Here is an 11,863-nt window from a genome sequence, read left to right on the forward strand (position 1 = left end):
CACTGAGACACACACACACACACACACACACACACACACACTGACACACACACACTGAGACACACACACACTGAGACACACACACACACTGAGACACACACACACACACACACACACACACTGAGACACACACACACACACACACACACTGAGACACACACACACACTGAGACACACACACACTGAGACACACACACACACACCACTGAGACAGACACACACGTGTACTGAAAATTATTACCCTTGTAAAATTTCCTGCACTAAAAAAACAGCACAGTGTAATAAAGCATAGGGAAGCATTGTAAAGCACAGACAGGTTACCAAGCACCCCGTGTCAACACACACAACAGCCGGCAGGGGGCAGTGGCGAATTGTATTACAGTAAACGACATACTGTACAGAGAGAGGCGGAGGGAGGGAGGAGAGGAGGAGAGGAGGAGAGGAGCGCTCGCCTCCACATTTCAGCTGAACTGATTCCGTCTGCAGAGGGACTATAAAAAAAACAAGCGGACGACTTTCTGTTTTTCATCTCAAACAACAACAACAACAACAAAACCCGTCAACCTCAGTTAAACGCAAACAAAACCAGAACAAACAAACAAGGTGTCGGATTTCATATCACGACGCTATTATTATTATTATTATTATTATTATTATTACTCGTAACCCAGTCGTGACTGGATCAGGGAACTTCGATCAGCGACGGTTCAATCTCCAAACTCTGCTTTCTCCTGTAAAAACAAGCCGATTTCTCACCCGTGCTACAGCGAGGACACGCTAGCCACGTAAGTGCGCTATTGCAATACAATAATAATAAGTGGGAACATTTAGAAATAAAACCAGCTTTTACTGGGCGTTAAAATAAGTAAGAGTTTGCTAAAGTGGCGTCACGAGATGCACGAGGGGTTTGACGGTCCAGGCACGCCCACTCCGCCCGTGTATCAGTAATACTGTCACGTGGGCCCGTGCGCTGCCCTGTGCAGGGATCTGCTCAGAAATGCGCTGCTTGTTTGTTTTTGAAGCCCAGGACGGCAGTGTGTGTGTGTGAGTGTGTTTGAATGAATGAGTGATTGAAGCAGTGTGTTTGAATGTGTGTTTGAATGAGTGATTGAATGAGTGTTTGAATGAGTGATTGAAGCAGTGTGTTTGAATGAGTGATTGAATGAGTGATTGAAGCAGTGTGTTTGAATGAGTGCAGTGTGTGATTGAAGCAGTGTGTTTGAATGAGTGAATGAATGAGTGATTGAAGCAGTGTGTTTGAATGAGTGATTGAATGAGTGATTGAAGCAGTGTGCTTGAATGAGTGATTGAATGAGTGATTGAAGCAGTGTGTTTGAATGAGTGTGTTTGAATGAATGAGTGATTGAAGCAGTGTGTTTGAATGAGTGTGTTTGAATGAGTGATTGAAGCAGTGTGTTTGAATGAGTGATTGAATGAGTGATTGAAGCAGTGTGTTTGAATGAGTGATTGAATGAGTGATTGAAGCAGTGTGTTTGAATGAGTGTGTTTGAATGAGTGATTGAAGCAGTGTGTTTGAATGTGTGTTTGAATGAGTGATTGAAGCAGTGTGCTTGAATGAGTGTGTTTGAATGAATGAGTGATTGAAGCAGTGTGTTTGAATGAGTGATTGAATGAGTGATTGAAGCAGTGTGCTTGAATGAGTGATTGAATGAGTGATTGAAGCAGTGTGCTTGAATGTGTGTTTGAATGAGTGATTGAAGCAGTGTGTTTGAATGTGTGTTTGAATGAGTGATTGAATGAGTGATTGAAGCAGTGTGTTTGAATGAGTGTTTGAATGAGTGATTGAAGCAGTGTGTTTGAATGAGTGTGTTTGAATGTGTGTTTGAATGAGTGATTGAAGCAGTGTGTTTGAATGTGTGTTTGAATGAGTGATTGAAGCAGTGTGCTTGAATGTGTGTTTGAATGAGTGATTGAAGCAGTGTGTTTGAATGTGTGTTTGAATGAGTGATTGAAGCAGTGTGTTTGTGTGATTGAATGAGTGATTGAAGCAGTGTGCTTGAATGTGTGTTTGAATGAGTGATTGAAGCAGTGTTTGAAGTGTGTTTGAATGTGTGTTTGAATGAGTGTGCATTGAATGTGTGTTTTGAGTGAGTGATTGAAGCAGTGTGTTTGAATGTGTGTTTGAATGAGTGATTGAAGCAGTGTGTTTGAATGAGTGTGTTTGAATGTATGTTTGAATGAGTGTTTGGTTATGTGAACACGCTCACTGTAAAAACAGCACAGGAGACACACACAATAGGATAAGAGACCACCGCATAATTTACTTTTATATATATAGATTGACACGAATTTGACTTTAATTTTAGCAGATTTTAAAGATCAATATGTGCGTGTTTTCTGTTCAGTAACACGTGTGGATACCTGGTTCTCGATCACGTGTTCTTTCTTTCTTTCTTTCCAATGTATTGCAATTAAATACTGAAAGTAACGTTTTGAAGCAGTTGCAGAGGCTGTGCTGTGCTGTGCAGCACTGTCTGGCAGGATGGTGGCGGTAGAGAGAGGGCAGGGGTTAGGGGAACGGACAGTATTGTGTTGAAAATGGATCACAGAAATGCATCCAGGCTACATAGAAACACGAGGGTTGTGTTTTTTTTACTGCTTTTATTCTGACCGGGGTAAGAGTGCGTGCGCGGCGAGGTCACATCTACATTTGCCTTCAAAACGCTGCCAGGTTTTTTTGTGTTTTTAAAACCTGGAGTAATTTTATTTATTTATTTTTTATATTTTTTGTGATGGCTTAATTTTAATTATATTTTGGTTCTCTACGGAACATGTACCGTACTCTCCTTTGTTGTCATTTTGCTGCGTTTTTGCCATGGTTACCGCTGCACTCCCCTGCCCCGAGCAGGTTCACGCAGGTGACCTGCATGGTTACGCAGAACTTCTTTACATGAAGAACTGGCTTCCGGGCCTGGAGGTACTGACTCCTGGGCGCAGTGCAGGACAAACCAACACAGAGCTCTCCCCTAGAGGTGTCCCACAGTGTAATACAGCGTGGCAAAGCACAGGGAAGCATTGCAAAGCACAGAGAGGTCTGGTAAAGCATAGGGAAGCATTGTAAAGCACAGAGATGTCTGGTAAAGCATAGGGGAGCATTGTAAAGCACAGAGAGGTCTGGTAAAGCATAGGGAAGCATTGTAAAGCACAGAGAGGTCTGGTAAAGCACAGGGAAGCATTGTAAAGCACAGAGAGGTCTGGTAAAGCATAGGGAAGCATTGTAAAGCACAGAGAGGTCTGGTAAAGCACAGGGAAGCATTATAAAGCACAGAGAGGTCTGGTAAAATAACCCTTATTAAACTTTCCCACAGTAAAAGCACCGGCCAGTGTAATAAAGCATTGTGAAGCCAATGGCCTCTCTGTGCTTCAGTTTTGTATTATAAAAGAGGGCAGTGGTGCTAGAATGGTAATCCACTCTCACAGTCATATCGATAATTACTCAACTGAAAAATGACCTCTTGTTTTCTTTTTTTAAACGTTTGAAAAGCAGTGTGCATTGAGCAGTACACTGAAGACAGATCTGTGCTGGTAGAAACGCTTGTGTATTGAGTCACGCTTGTGTATTTGTAGCACCCTCTAAAACAGGACTGGTTTAGCAGTCCAGAGCGACAGCCACTTGTCTGTCCAGGTAGAAATCAATAGCGATTAAGAGACAGCAGAGTGTAAGAAAGGCCAGTGAAGGCACAGAGAAGCACAGGCGTGTAGTTCAGTGGTTACACTGCTCATTGTGGAAGGAAGCGGGCTGGCAAGGGCAGGACACTTTGTTCTTTTGTGTTTGCACCTATGTATTATCACTCTCGATTGACGGTGACGATGACAGCAGCTGTTTCCGGCAGTGCAGAGAGACCGGAGCGCTGCTGCTTATCCATCACGCAGTGTTTCGATTTTACGCTGCGGTGATACTGGGGGGTAAAGTGCTGGCAGGCTGCCTGGAGATCGAGGGGGGGCCGACGGGGGGAGGGGTTACTGCAGTTCAGGAGTGTTGTTGTTGTAACTAGTGAGCAGTGGTGTGTCTGTTATTGAGGTGAAAGAGGACGGCTTCATGTGTGAAACACAGGGTGTCTAGAATAATAATACGAGGCTTTGCTCGTGGTTATACTGCACTTTTACCAGCGGTTACCATGTTTGTAAAAATGCTTTACCTAAAAAAAAAAAAAAAAAAAAAAAGGGTAAACTAACCCTGCTAAAAGTTTCCCACAGTAAAAGCACAGCACAGTGTAATACAGCACAATGTAATACAGCACAATGTAATACAGCGCAGTGACAGCATGGTGAAGCACAGAGAGGTCTGGTAAAGCATAGGGAAGCATTGTAAAGCACAGAGCGGTATAGTAAAGCAATGGGAAGCATAAGTCAGCCTGCTTTCTACAAACCTGCTCTCCCACATGGGTTAGACGCTGCAGCTGCTAGACAAGTAGAGCAACAATATGAAAAATAAAATGGAAAAGGGGGGGGGGGGTGGATAGATATTCCCAAACACTACTAAAGCCTGCCTTACTCTGCAATACTCTGCAATACTACAATACTCTTCATATACTGCCCTACTCTACAGTGATCTGCCATGCTAGAACTCACTGCACAGTGCTCTGCCATGCTAGAACTCACTGCACAGTGCTCTGCCATGCTAGAACTCACTGCACAGTGCTCTGCCATGCTAGAACTCACTGCACAGTGCTCTGCCATGCTAGAACTCACTGCACAGTGCTCTGCCATGCTAGAACTCACTGCACAGTGCTCTGCCATGCTAGAACTCACTGCACAGTGCTCTGCCATGCTAGAACTCACTGCACAGTGCTCTGCCATGCTAGAACTCACTCTGCCCAACATACAGCATCGTGCGCTGAGAGATGACTCGCCCACATGAAACATCAGACCTGTGGAGGACTGTGCAGGGGTGAGACACCAGCGTTGCAATCTACACAAAATCAGAGAGAAAGGAAGAGGAAGAGGAAACCACAAACAACACTGCAGGGCCTTTCTGTACATTGTGTACCTCTCAGTGACCGAGTGAGCAAAACAAAGACAAAAAAAAACCCCTAAACCTAACCCTATCTGTACATCGTGTACCTCTCAGTGGCAGAGTGAGCAAAACAAAGACAAAAAAAAAACCCTAACCCTAACCCTATCTGTACATCGTGTACCTCTCAGTGACAGAGTGAGCAAAACAAAGACACGCCTGCCCTTTGCATGGAGCACAGGGGTCCTTTCAACTGAACACCCCTCACTAGCATGGCTGTAGTGGATAGAGCTTAGGGACTGGGAGGGAGGCAGCGTGGCTGTAGTGGATAGAGCTGAGGGACTGGAGGGAGGCAGCGTGGCTGTAGTGGATAGAGCTGAGGGACTGGGAGGGAGGCAGCGTGGCTGTAGTGGATAGAGCTGAGGGACTGGGAGGGAGGCAGCGTGGCTGTAGTGGATAGAGCTGAGGGACTGGGAGGGAGGCAGCGTGGCTGTAGTGGATAGAGCTGAGGGACAGTGACTCTTACTTGAGTTACAGTAGTTAACTAATATTCAAACTAAATCAATACCTAACATACCTTTTTTTTCTGAAGCAGCTGCGTTCCATTAGCCAGTAAGAGTGTGGGCGTGTCTCTGATGTCACCTGGTGGTGTTGCCCTGGTAACCCCCACAGCAGTGCAGACGCTGCACCTCAACCAATCAAAACCCACGAATGCCAAGCCCGCATAGGAGGGTGGGGCCTGCCTCAGTCACACATGATTGGCTGCTGGATGGAATTGAGGTGAATGGAACACATGCCCAAAGAGCCAAATCCTAACCAATCAGAGGGAGAAGAGAAAAGGTGAGCCCGCCCACTTTAAGGACCTTAAAATAGACACCTTCTATTGTCTAAGGAGAGGGGGGGTAAGGGTTAGGGGTGTTGCAGAAATAAAGGACTTTAGATAAAGGAAATTAAACTTTGAAGTCATGCGTTTAAGTTCATTTTAATGCAGCCTTTACCACAGGTCTCTTTCAAAACCTCCCGTCTGGATCTCTCTGGCTAACGCTATCTTTCTGTTTCCCTCCCTCCCTCCTCCTTCTCCTCCTCCTCCTCCCTCGCTCTCTCCAGGTGTCTCAATGCTCCGAACAGGAGAAGGCGGATCAGTCAGTGCCCTATGAGTGGTATGTCTGTGAAGGAATGAAGCCTCACCCTCATTTTTATTGTTACTGTGCTTGCATTTGGTTTCTGATCACTGGGAAAAAAACGGAGGGACTGCCCAAGCATGTGATAAAAACTTGCCACCCATTTTATCATGGCCCTGGTAGTTCACACTCCTGGGTGTGTCCAGCCCTGGGGGGTGTGTCCAGCCCTGGGGGGTGTGTCCAGCCCTGGTTTCTCATCGTAGGGTTAGTGGTGCTTGTTGCTGTGTTTATGTTTGTGTTGTTCTGCTGTTGACTCCTCTGGTAACACGAGTGCCCCGGTTGGCTGGTGCCCCCCCCCCCCCCCAGCGCTGAACCTCTCTGTTTCAGGGTACACCCCCAGCTACCTGGAGAAGGACGAACCATGCGTGGTGTGCAGAGACAAGGCCACTGGATACCACTACCGCTGCATCACCTGCGAGGGCTGCAAGGTACACACGCACACGCACACGCACACGCACCACGCTGACGCTCCCGAGCCCTATGTGGTTCCTCGAGCTCGACAATATAACCCTTCACTGTCCCATTTGAGGTTTTTAATGCGTTTTGTAACACTGCCAGTCTCTGTAGTCGTGGTTTAGAAGCACAGTGCGTTAACTTATTGTAGATGTGTATTAAAACTAAACAAGCCTGTAGTAAAACCAGGAATGGGTGATACTGCCTATGGAATTGGGAGTCTTATTTCCATCCCGGCATTACTAATATAGAGTATAGATTTTTACACACAGTCTAAGGTATGGGTGCACGTCGCATGTGGCGTGGCTCTTAGTGTTGGTGCAGCCCGGCTCGGACGCTGTGCTCACGGTCGGTCTGCCTGTCGCTCCCCCCCAGGGTTTTTTTCGGCGCACGATCCAGAAGAACCTGCACCCCACCTTCTCGTGCAAGTACGATGGCAGCTGCATCATCGACAAGATCACGCGCAACCAGTGCCAGCTGTGCCGCTTTAACAAGTGTATCGCTGTGGGCATGGCCGTGGACTGTGAGTGACACTAACACCCCATAATACACACTGGAGCACACCCTGTAACTCACAGCGTAACACACACACTGTAACACACTCTGTAACACACCCTGAAACCCACACTGTAACACATGCACCGCATCCCATAACGCACTGTAACACACAACGTAACACACAGTGTAACACACACACTGTAACAGACCCTGTAACACACACACTGTAACACACAGCGTAACACATGCACTGCACCCCATAACGCACTCCGTAACGCACACTGTGACACACACACTGTAACACACAGTGTAACACACACACTGTAACACACAGTGTAACACACACACTGTAACAGACCCTGTAACACACACACTGTAACACACAGTGTAACACACACTGTGACACACACACTGTAACACACACTGTAACACACACTGTAACACACACTGTAACACACAGTGTAACACACACACTGTAACACACAGTGTAACACACACACTGTAACAGACCCTGTAACACACACACTGTAACACACCCATAACGCACTGTAACACACTCCGTAACGCACACTGTGACACACACACTGTAACACACAGTGTAACACACACACTGTAACACACAGTGTAACACACACACTGTAACAGACCCTGTAACACACACACTGTAACACACAGCGTAACACATGCACTGCACCCCATAACGCACTGTAACACACTCCGTAACGCACACTGTGACACACACACTGTAACACACAGTGTAACACACACACTGTAACACACACTGTAACACACACACTGTAACACACAGCGTAACACATGCACACACACTGTAACACACTCCGTAACGCACACTGTGACACACACACTGTAACACACAGTGTAACACACACACTGTAACACACAGTGTAACACACACACTGTAACAGACCCTGTAACACACACACTGTAACACACAGCGTAACACATGCACTGCACCCCATAACGCACTGTAACACACTCCGTAACGCACACTGTGACACACACACTGTAACACACAGTGTAACACACACACTGTAACACACAGTGTAACACACACTGTAACAGACCCTGTAACACACACACTGTAACACACAGCGTAACACATGCACTGCACCCCATAACGCACTGTAACGCACACTGTGACACACACACTAACGCACACTTGTTCTCTTCCTGTTCCCCCTTGGCAGTGGTGCTGGACGACTCGAAGCGCGTGGCGAAGCGGCATCTCATCGAGGAGAATCGCGAGCGCCGGAGGAAGAAGGAGACGCTGCAGACCCTGCAGGACCGGCCCCAGCCCACGGCCCAGGAGTGGGAGCTAATCGCCATGGTGACCGAGGCTCACCAGCACACCAACGCACAGGGATCCCACTGGAAACAGAAGCGCAAGTTCCTGGTCAGTCTGAGCCTCTCTCTCCACCTCTCTCCCCCTCCTCTCTCCCTCTCCTTCCCTCTCTCTCCCCCTCCCCTCTCCCTCCCTCTGCCTCTCCCCTCCTTCTCTCTCCCTCTCCCCCTCTCCCCCTCTCCTTCCCTCCCTCTCCCTCTTCTTCTCCCTCCCTCTTCCTCTCCCTCCCTCTCGTCCCCTGAGTTAGCACCCTGTCATCTCCCACTGAGAAACCTGTGACATGACACCCTCTTCTCCATTTCTAGTTTTGTCATCCCTCTCCCCTGTCCCCCTCAGCCCGAGGACATCGGTCAGTCCCCGGTCACTGCTGCATCGGACGGAGACAAGGTTGACCTGGAGGCCTTCAGCGAGTTCACCAAGATAATCACCCCAGCCATCACACGCGTCGTCGACTTCGCCAAAAAACTGCCCATGTTCTCCGAGGTTCGAGGTTCGGGGTTCGGGGTTTGGGGTTCAGTGTCCCTGGTTAGTTGTCCATGTCTTTTATGATCGTACGCCACATGGTGTGCCTATATATTATATAGTACATATATATAATTTTTATATTATGTGCTATATATATATATATATATATATATATATATATATATATATATATATATATATATATATATATATAATACATATTTTTTAGATCTTTTATTTATCATCATGTAATCAAAGAAACTACAAAATTATATGGCAGAAGTCTACCAGGTGCTGTAATTGTTCTACAGTATTTCTTGTTAGATTTTGTCAGTTTTTCAGTTTATATGGAAAACTCCAAAGCGGTGTGTGATTCAATATGGTAACATTATTGAGCAGGTTTCATTTGACTTCATGAAGCAACATGAGTTCATTCTATAGGGTTAAAACGCTGTGCAGTCCTGCAGTGATTTATCAAATGGAGCTGGAATGTAATTATTAAAACGCTAGCCGCGCTTTCACAGTGTGTGGCAGCGTAGCGTGTCTCTGACAGCCCGGTCTCCTTGCAGCTGCCTTGTGAAGACCAGATCATCCTGCTGAAGGGCTGCTGCATGGAGATCATGTCGCTGCGGGCGGCCGTGCGCTACGACCCTGACAGCGAGACCCTCACACTCAGCGGGGAGATGGCCGTGAAGCGCGAGCAGCTGAAGAACGGGGGGCTGGGGGTCGTCTCAGACGCCATCTTCGACCTGGGCAAGAGCCTGGCGCAGTTCAGCCTGGACGACGCGGAGGTGGCACTGCTGCAGGCCGTCCTGCTCATGAGCTCAGGTGAAGGGCTGCCCAAACAGGTGAGGGGTCTGGGGGGGGTGATGGAGAAGTGGAGGGGGTGGAGGGGGTGGAGGGGCGTGGAGTGGTGGGTGGGTAGAGGTGGGGGGGGGTGAGGGTTCGGGAGAGAGCTGTTGAGTGATCATTATAGTTATGAATTAAACCTCTCTCTCTCTCTCCCTCTCTCTCCCTCTCCCTCTCCCCCTCTCCCTCTCTATCTCTCTCCCTCTCCCTCTCTCCCAGACCGGTCGGGGCTGCTCTGCGTGGATAAGATAGAGAAGTGCCAGGAGAGGTACCTGCTGGCGTTCGAACACTACATCAACTACCGCAAGCACAGCCTCCCTCACTTCTGGCCCAAGCTGCTGATGAAGGTGACGGACCTGCGCATGATCGGGGCGTGTCATGCCAGCCGCTTCCTGCACATGAAGGTGGAGTGTCCCACGGAAATGTTCCCCCCACTCTTCCTGGAGGTGTTTGAGGACCAGGACGCCTAGATCCGGGGAGGGGCATGGAGTTTTTCTCCAGATGTTAGAACGAGAAAGAGAGAGCGAGGGAGAGAGCGAGAGCAAGAGAGAGAATTACAAAGCGCCTTAACCATCCTAATACTGAAATGTCCCAGCTCCCAGGTCCCACCAGTGCTGAATTCTGTACTAATACTGGATTCCTCTAAAGCCTGACCTGACAGACGGCTCTTCAGACCACAGTGCTTCTGTTCTGCGGTCCGATGGATTACCGACTCGCCTTCATGTCTCATATTCTTTCACTGGATTAGTTTCACATCACTAAACCAGAGAGGAGTCCTGAATAAACCGAGCTACCTTCAGCTGAGCAGGGAACATGGAGCTGCTTTTCCAGGAGCTGTGGCTTGAAAGCTGGTTCCAGGAGACCATCCAGAGACCTAGTTTGAGGTTTGCTGTATCAAACCCCCAAGTCTCCCCTAGTGTGCTGTGCAAATCCCCGAAAACCTACAGCCTCCTGGAACCAAGCCCCAATCCAGCTTTAGAAGAATCTACAGCATTTACAATCCCAGCCGTCTTTCAAGTAAAATAAAAAGGATGCAGAGTTAATCCCGATGTTAATCCCAGCCTGTGTAACCCTGGGAGTGTATCCCCTCCTACAGACTCTCAAGATGCGATCGCCGTGCGTTCATCTTTTGGGGGGCTGTAAGATTAAAGATTGGCCAAAAAGAGAAAGAGACTGCATTGCATTGGTGCAGATTGAGGGGAGGGGGCACGAGGGGAGGTGAGGAGGGGGGGGGAGTTTTCTCTGCCCTTGTGAGCTGTCTCTCTGCACTTAGAACATCCCTCATGACTTTTAAGGGATTTGCAAAGCTGCTTTTTGGTCTACATTTAGTCGAGATCAATCTTAGCGTTCACTTCCAGATTGTATTGGTAAAAGCATCTTTTTTTTGTGTTTTTAATATTTCATTTTTTTTGGAAATCCGTATTCTGCTTAATGTCCATCAGAGTAGTCTCGTCAAATTTATATATATATTATATATATATATATATATATATATAATCTATCTATAAACACACACAACCAGAAAAACCTAATGAAATCAAACTGAAAGGAAACGTTTACGCTGACTGAGTCACACAAACCACATACCTCACGCAACACTCGCAGGAAATACGGGCTTTATTTTGAAGGGCTTTGTTTTTTTATTGGCCAAGGATGTAAAGAAAAGACAGTGGTACACACTTGTGAGGGCAGCGGTCTGTCTCTGTGTGGATGAGTATGCATCCTGCTGTAACCACTGTGAGAGGCTGAGGACGTTGAGACAGGAAATACAGGCTGGAGGCTGACCCTCGGGGGTTAACTGAGGGGCAGGAAAGGGAGGAGCCTGAGAGTAGCGTTCACGGGGGGGTCTCAAGGGGGGGTAAGGCCGCTGATATAGTCTTGGTTGCTATTTGCTTTGCTCTGTTTTTTCTGTGCAAGGTCTTCAGTCTCTTACAGTAGCAATTCCTTCACAATCCTGTAACAGAAAACCTCTCGTTTATTGTGCTTTAGAAATGATGTTTGGTTTTTTATGTTCCAGTACGATGCAGTTCTCCTTTCCGGACTGATGCATTGTTAGATATGATTACCTCAATGTTATTT

At 47.3% G+C, this 11,863-nt stretch overlaps 1 protein-coding gene across 4 annotated transcripts; it reads left to right on the forward strand.

The window, feature by feature from the left end:
• The first annotated feature begins 334 nt into the window (after positions 1–334).
• Positions 335–11,197, forward strand: LOC121301904 (thyroid hormone receptor alpha-like). 4 transcript variants are annotated; one of them, XM_041231618.1, is made up of 9 exons: positions 335–785; positions 5,568–5,815; positions 6,083–6,135; positions 6,463–6,584; positions 6,985–7,132; positions 8,316–8,521; positions 8,807–8,995; positions 9,505–9,763; positions 10,004–11,197. In XM_041231618.1, the coding sequence occupies exons 2-9, from the start codon at positions 5,760–5,762 to the stop codon at positions 10,252–10,254; spliced, it is 1,284 nt and encodes a 427-aa protein (XP_041087552.1). In that variant the 5' UTR covers positions 335–785; positions 5,568–5,759; the 3' UTR covers positions 10,255–11,197. The 4 variants fall into 4 exon arrangements, with proteins under 4 accessions (XP_041087552.1, XP_041087551.1, XP_041087553.1 ...); XM_041231617.1 differs by having other exon boundaries at positions 5,571–5,815; XM_041231619.1 differs by having other exon boundaries at positions 5,571–5,815; positions 6,484–6,584.
• Positions 11,198–11,863: the final 666 nt, after the last annotated feature.

The sequence above is a fragment of the Polyodon spathula genome, chromosome 28 (genome assembly GCF_017654505.1).
Source record: "Polyodon spathula isolate WHYD16114869_AA chromosome 28, ASM1765450v1, whole genome shotgun sequence".
Taxonomy (NCBI): Eukaryota; Metazoa; Chordata; class Actinopteri; order Acipenseriformes; family Polyodontidae; genus Polyodon; species Polyodon spathula.

Coding starts and splice junctions, on each gene's coding strand:
- LOC121301904 (XM_041231618.1), top strand. CDS start 5,760: ATGGAACACATGCCCAAAGAGCCAAATCCTAACCAATCAGAGGGAGAA. Junction 5,816..6,082: donor TCAGAGGGAGAAGAGAAAAG/GTGAGCCCGCCC, acceptor CGCTCTCTCCAG/GTGTCTCAATGCTCCGAACA. Junction 6,585..6,984: donor TCACCTGCGAGGGCTGCAAG/GTACACACGCAC, acceptor GCTCCCCCCCAG/GGTTTTTTTCGGCGCACGAT.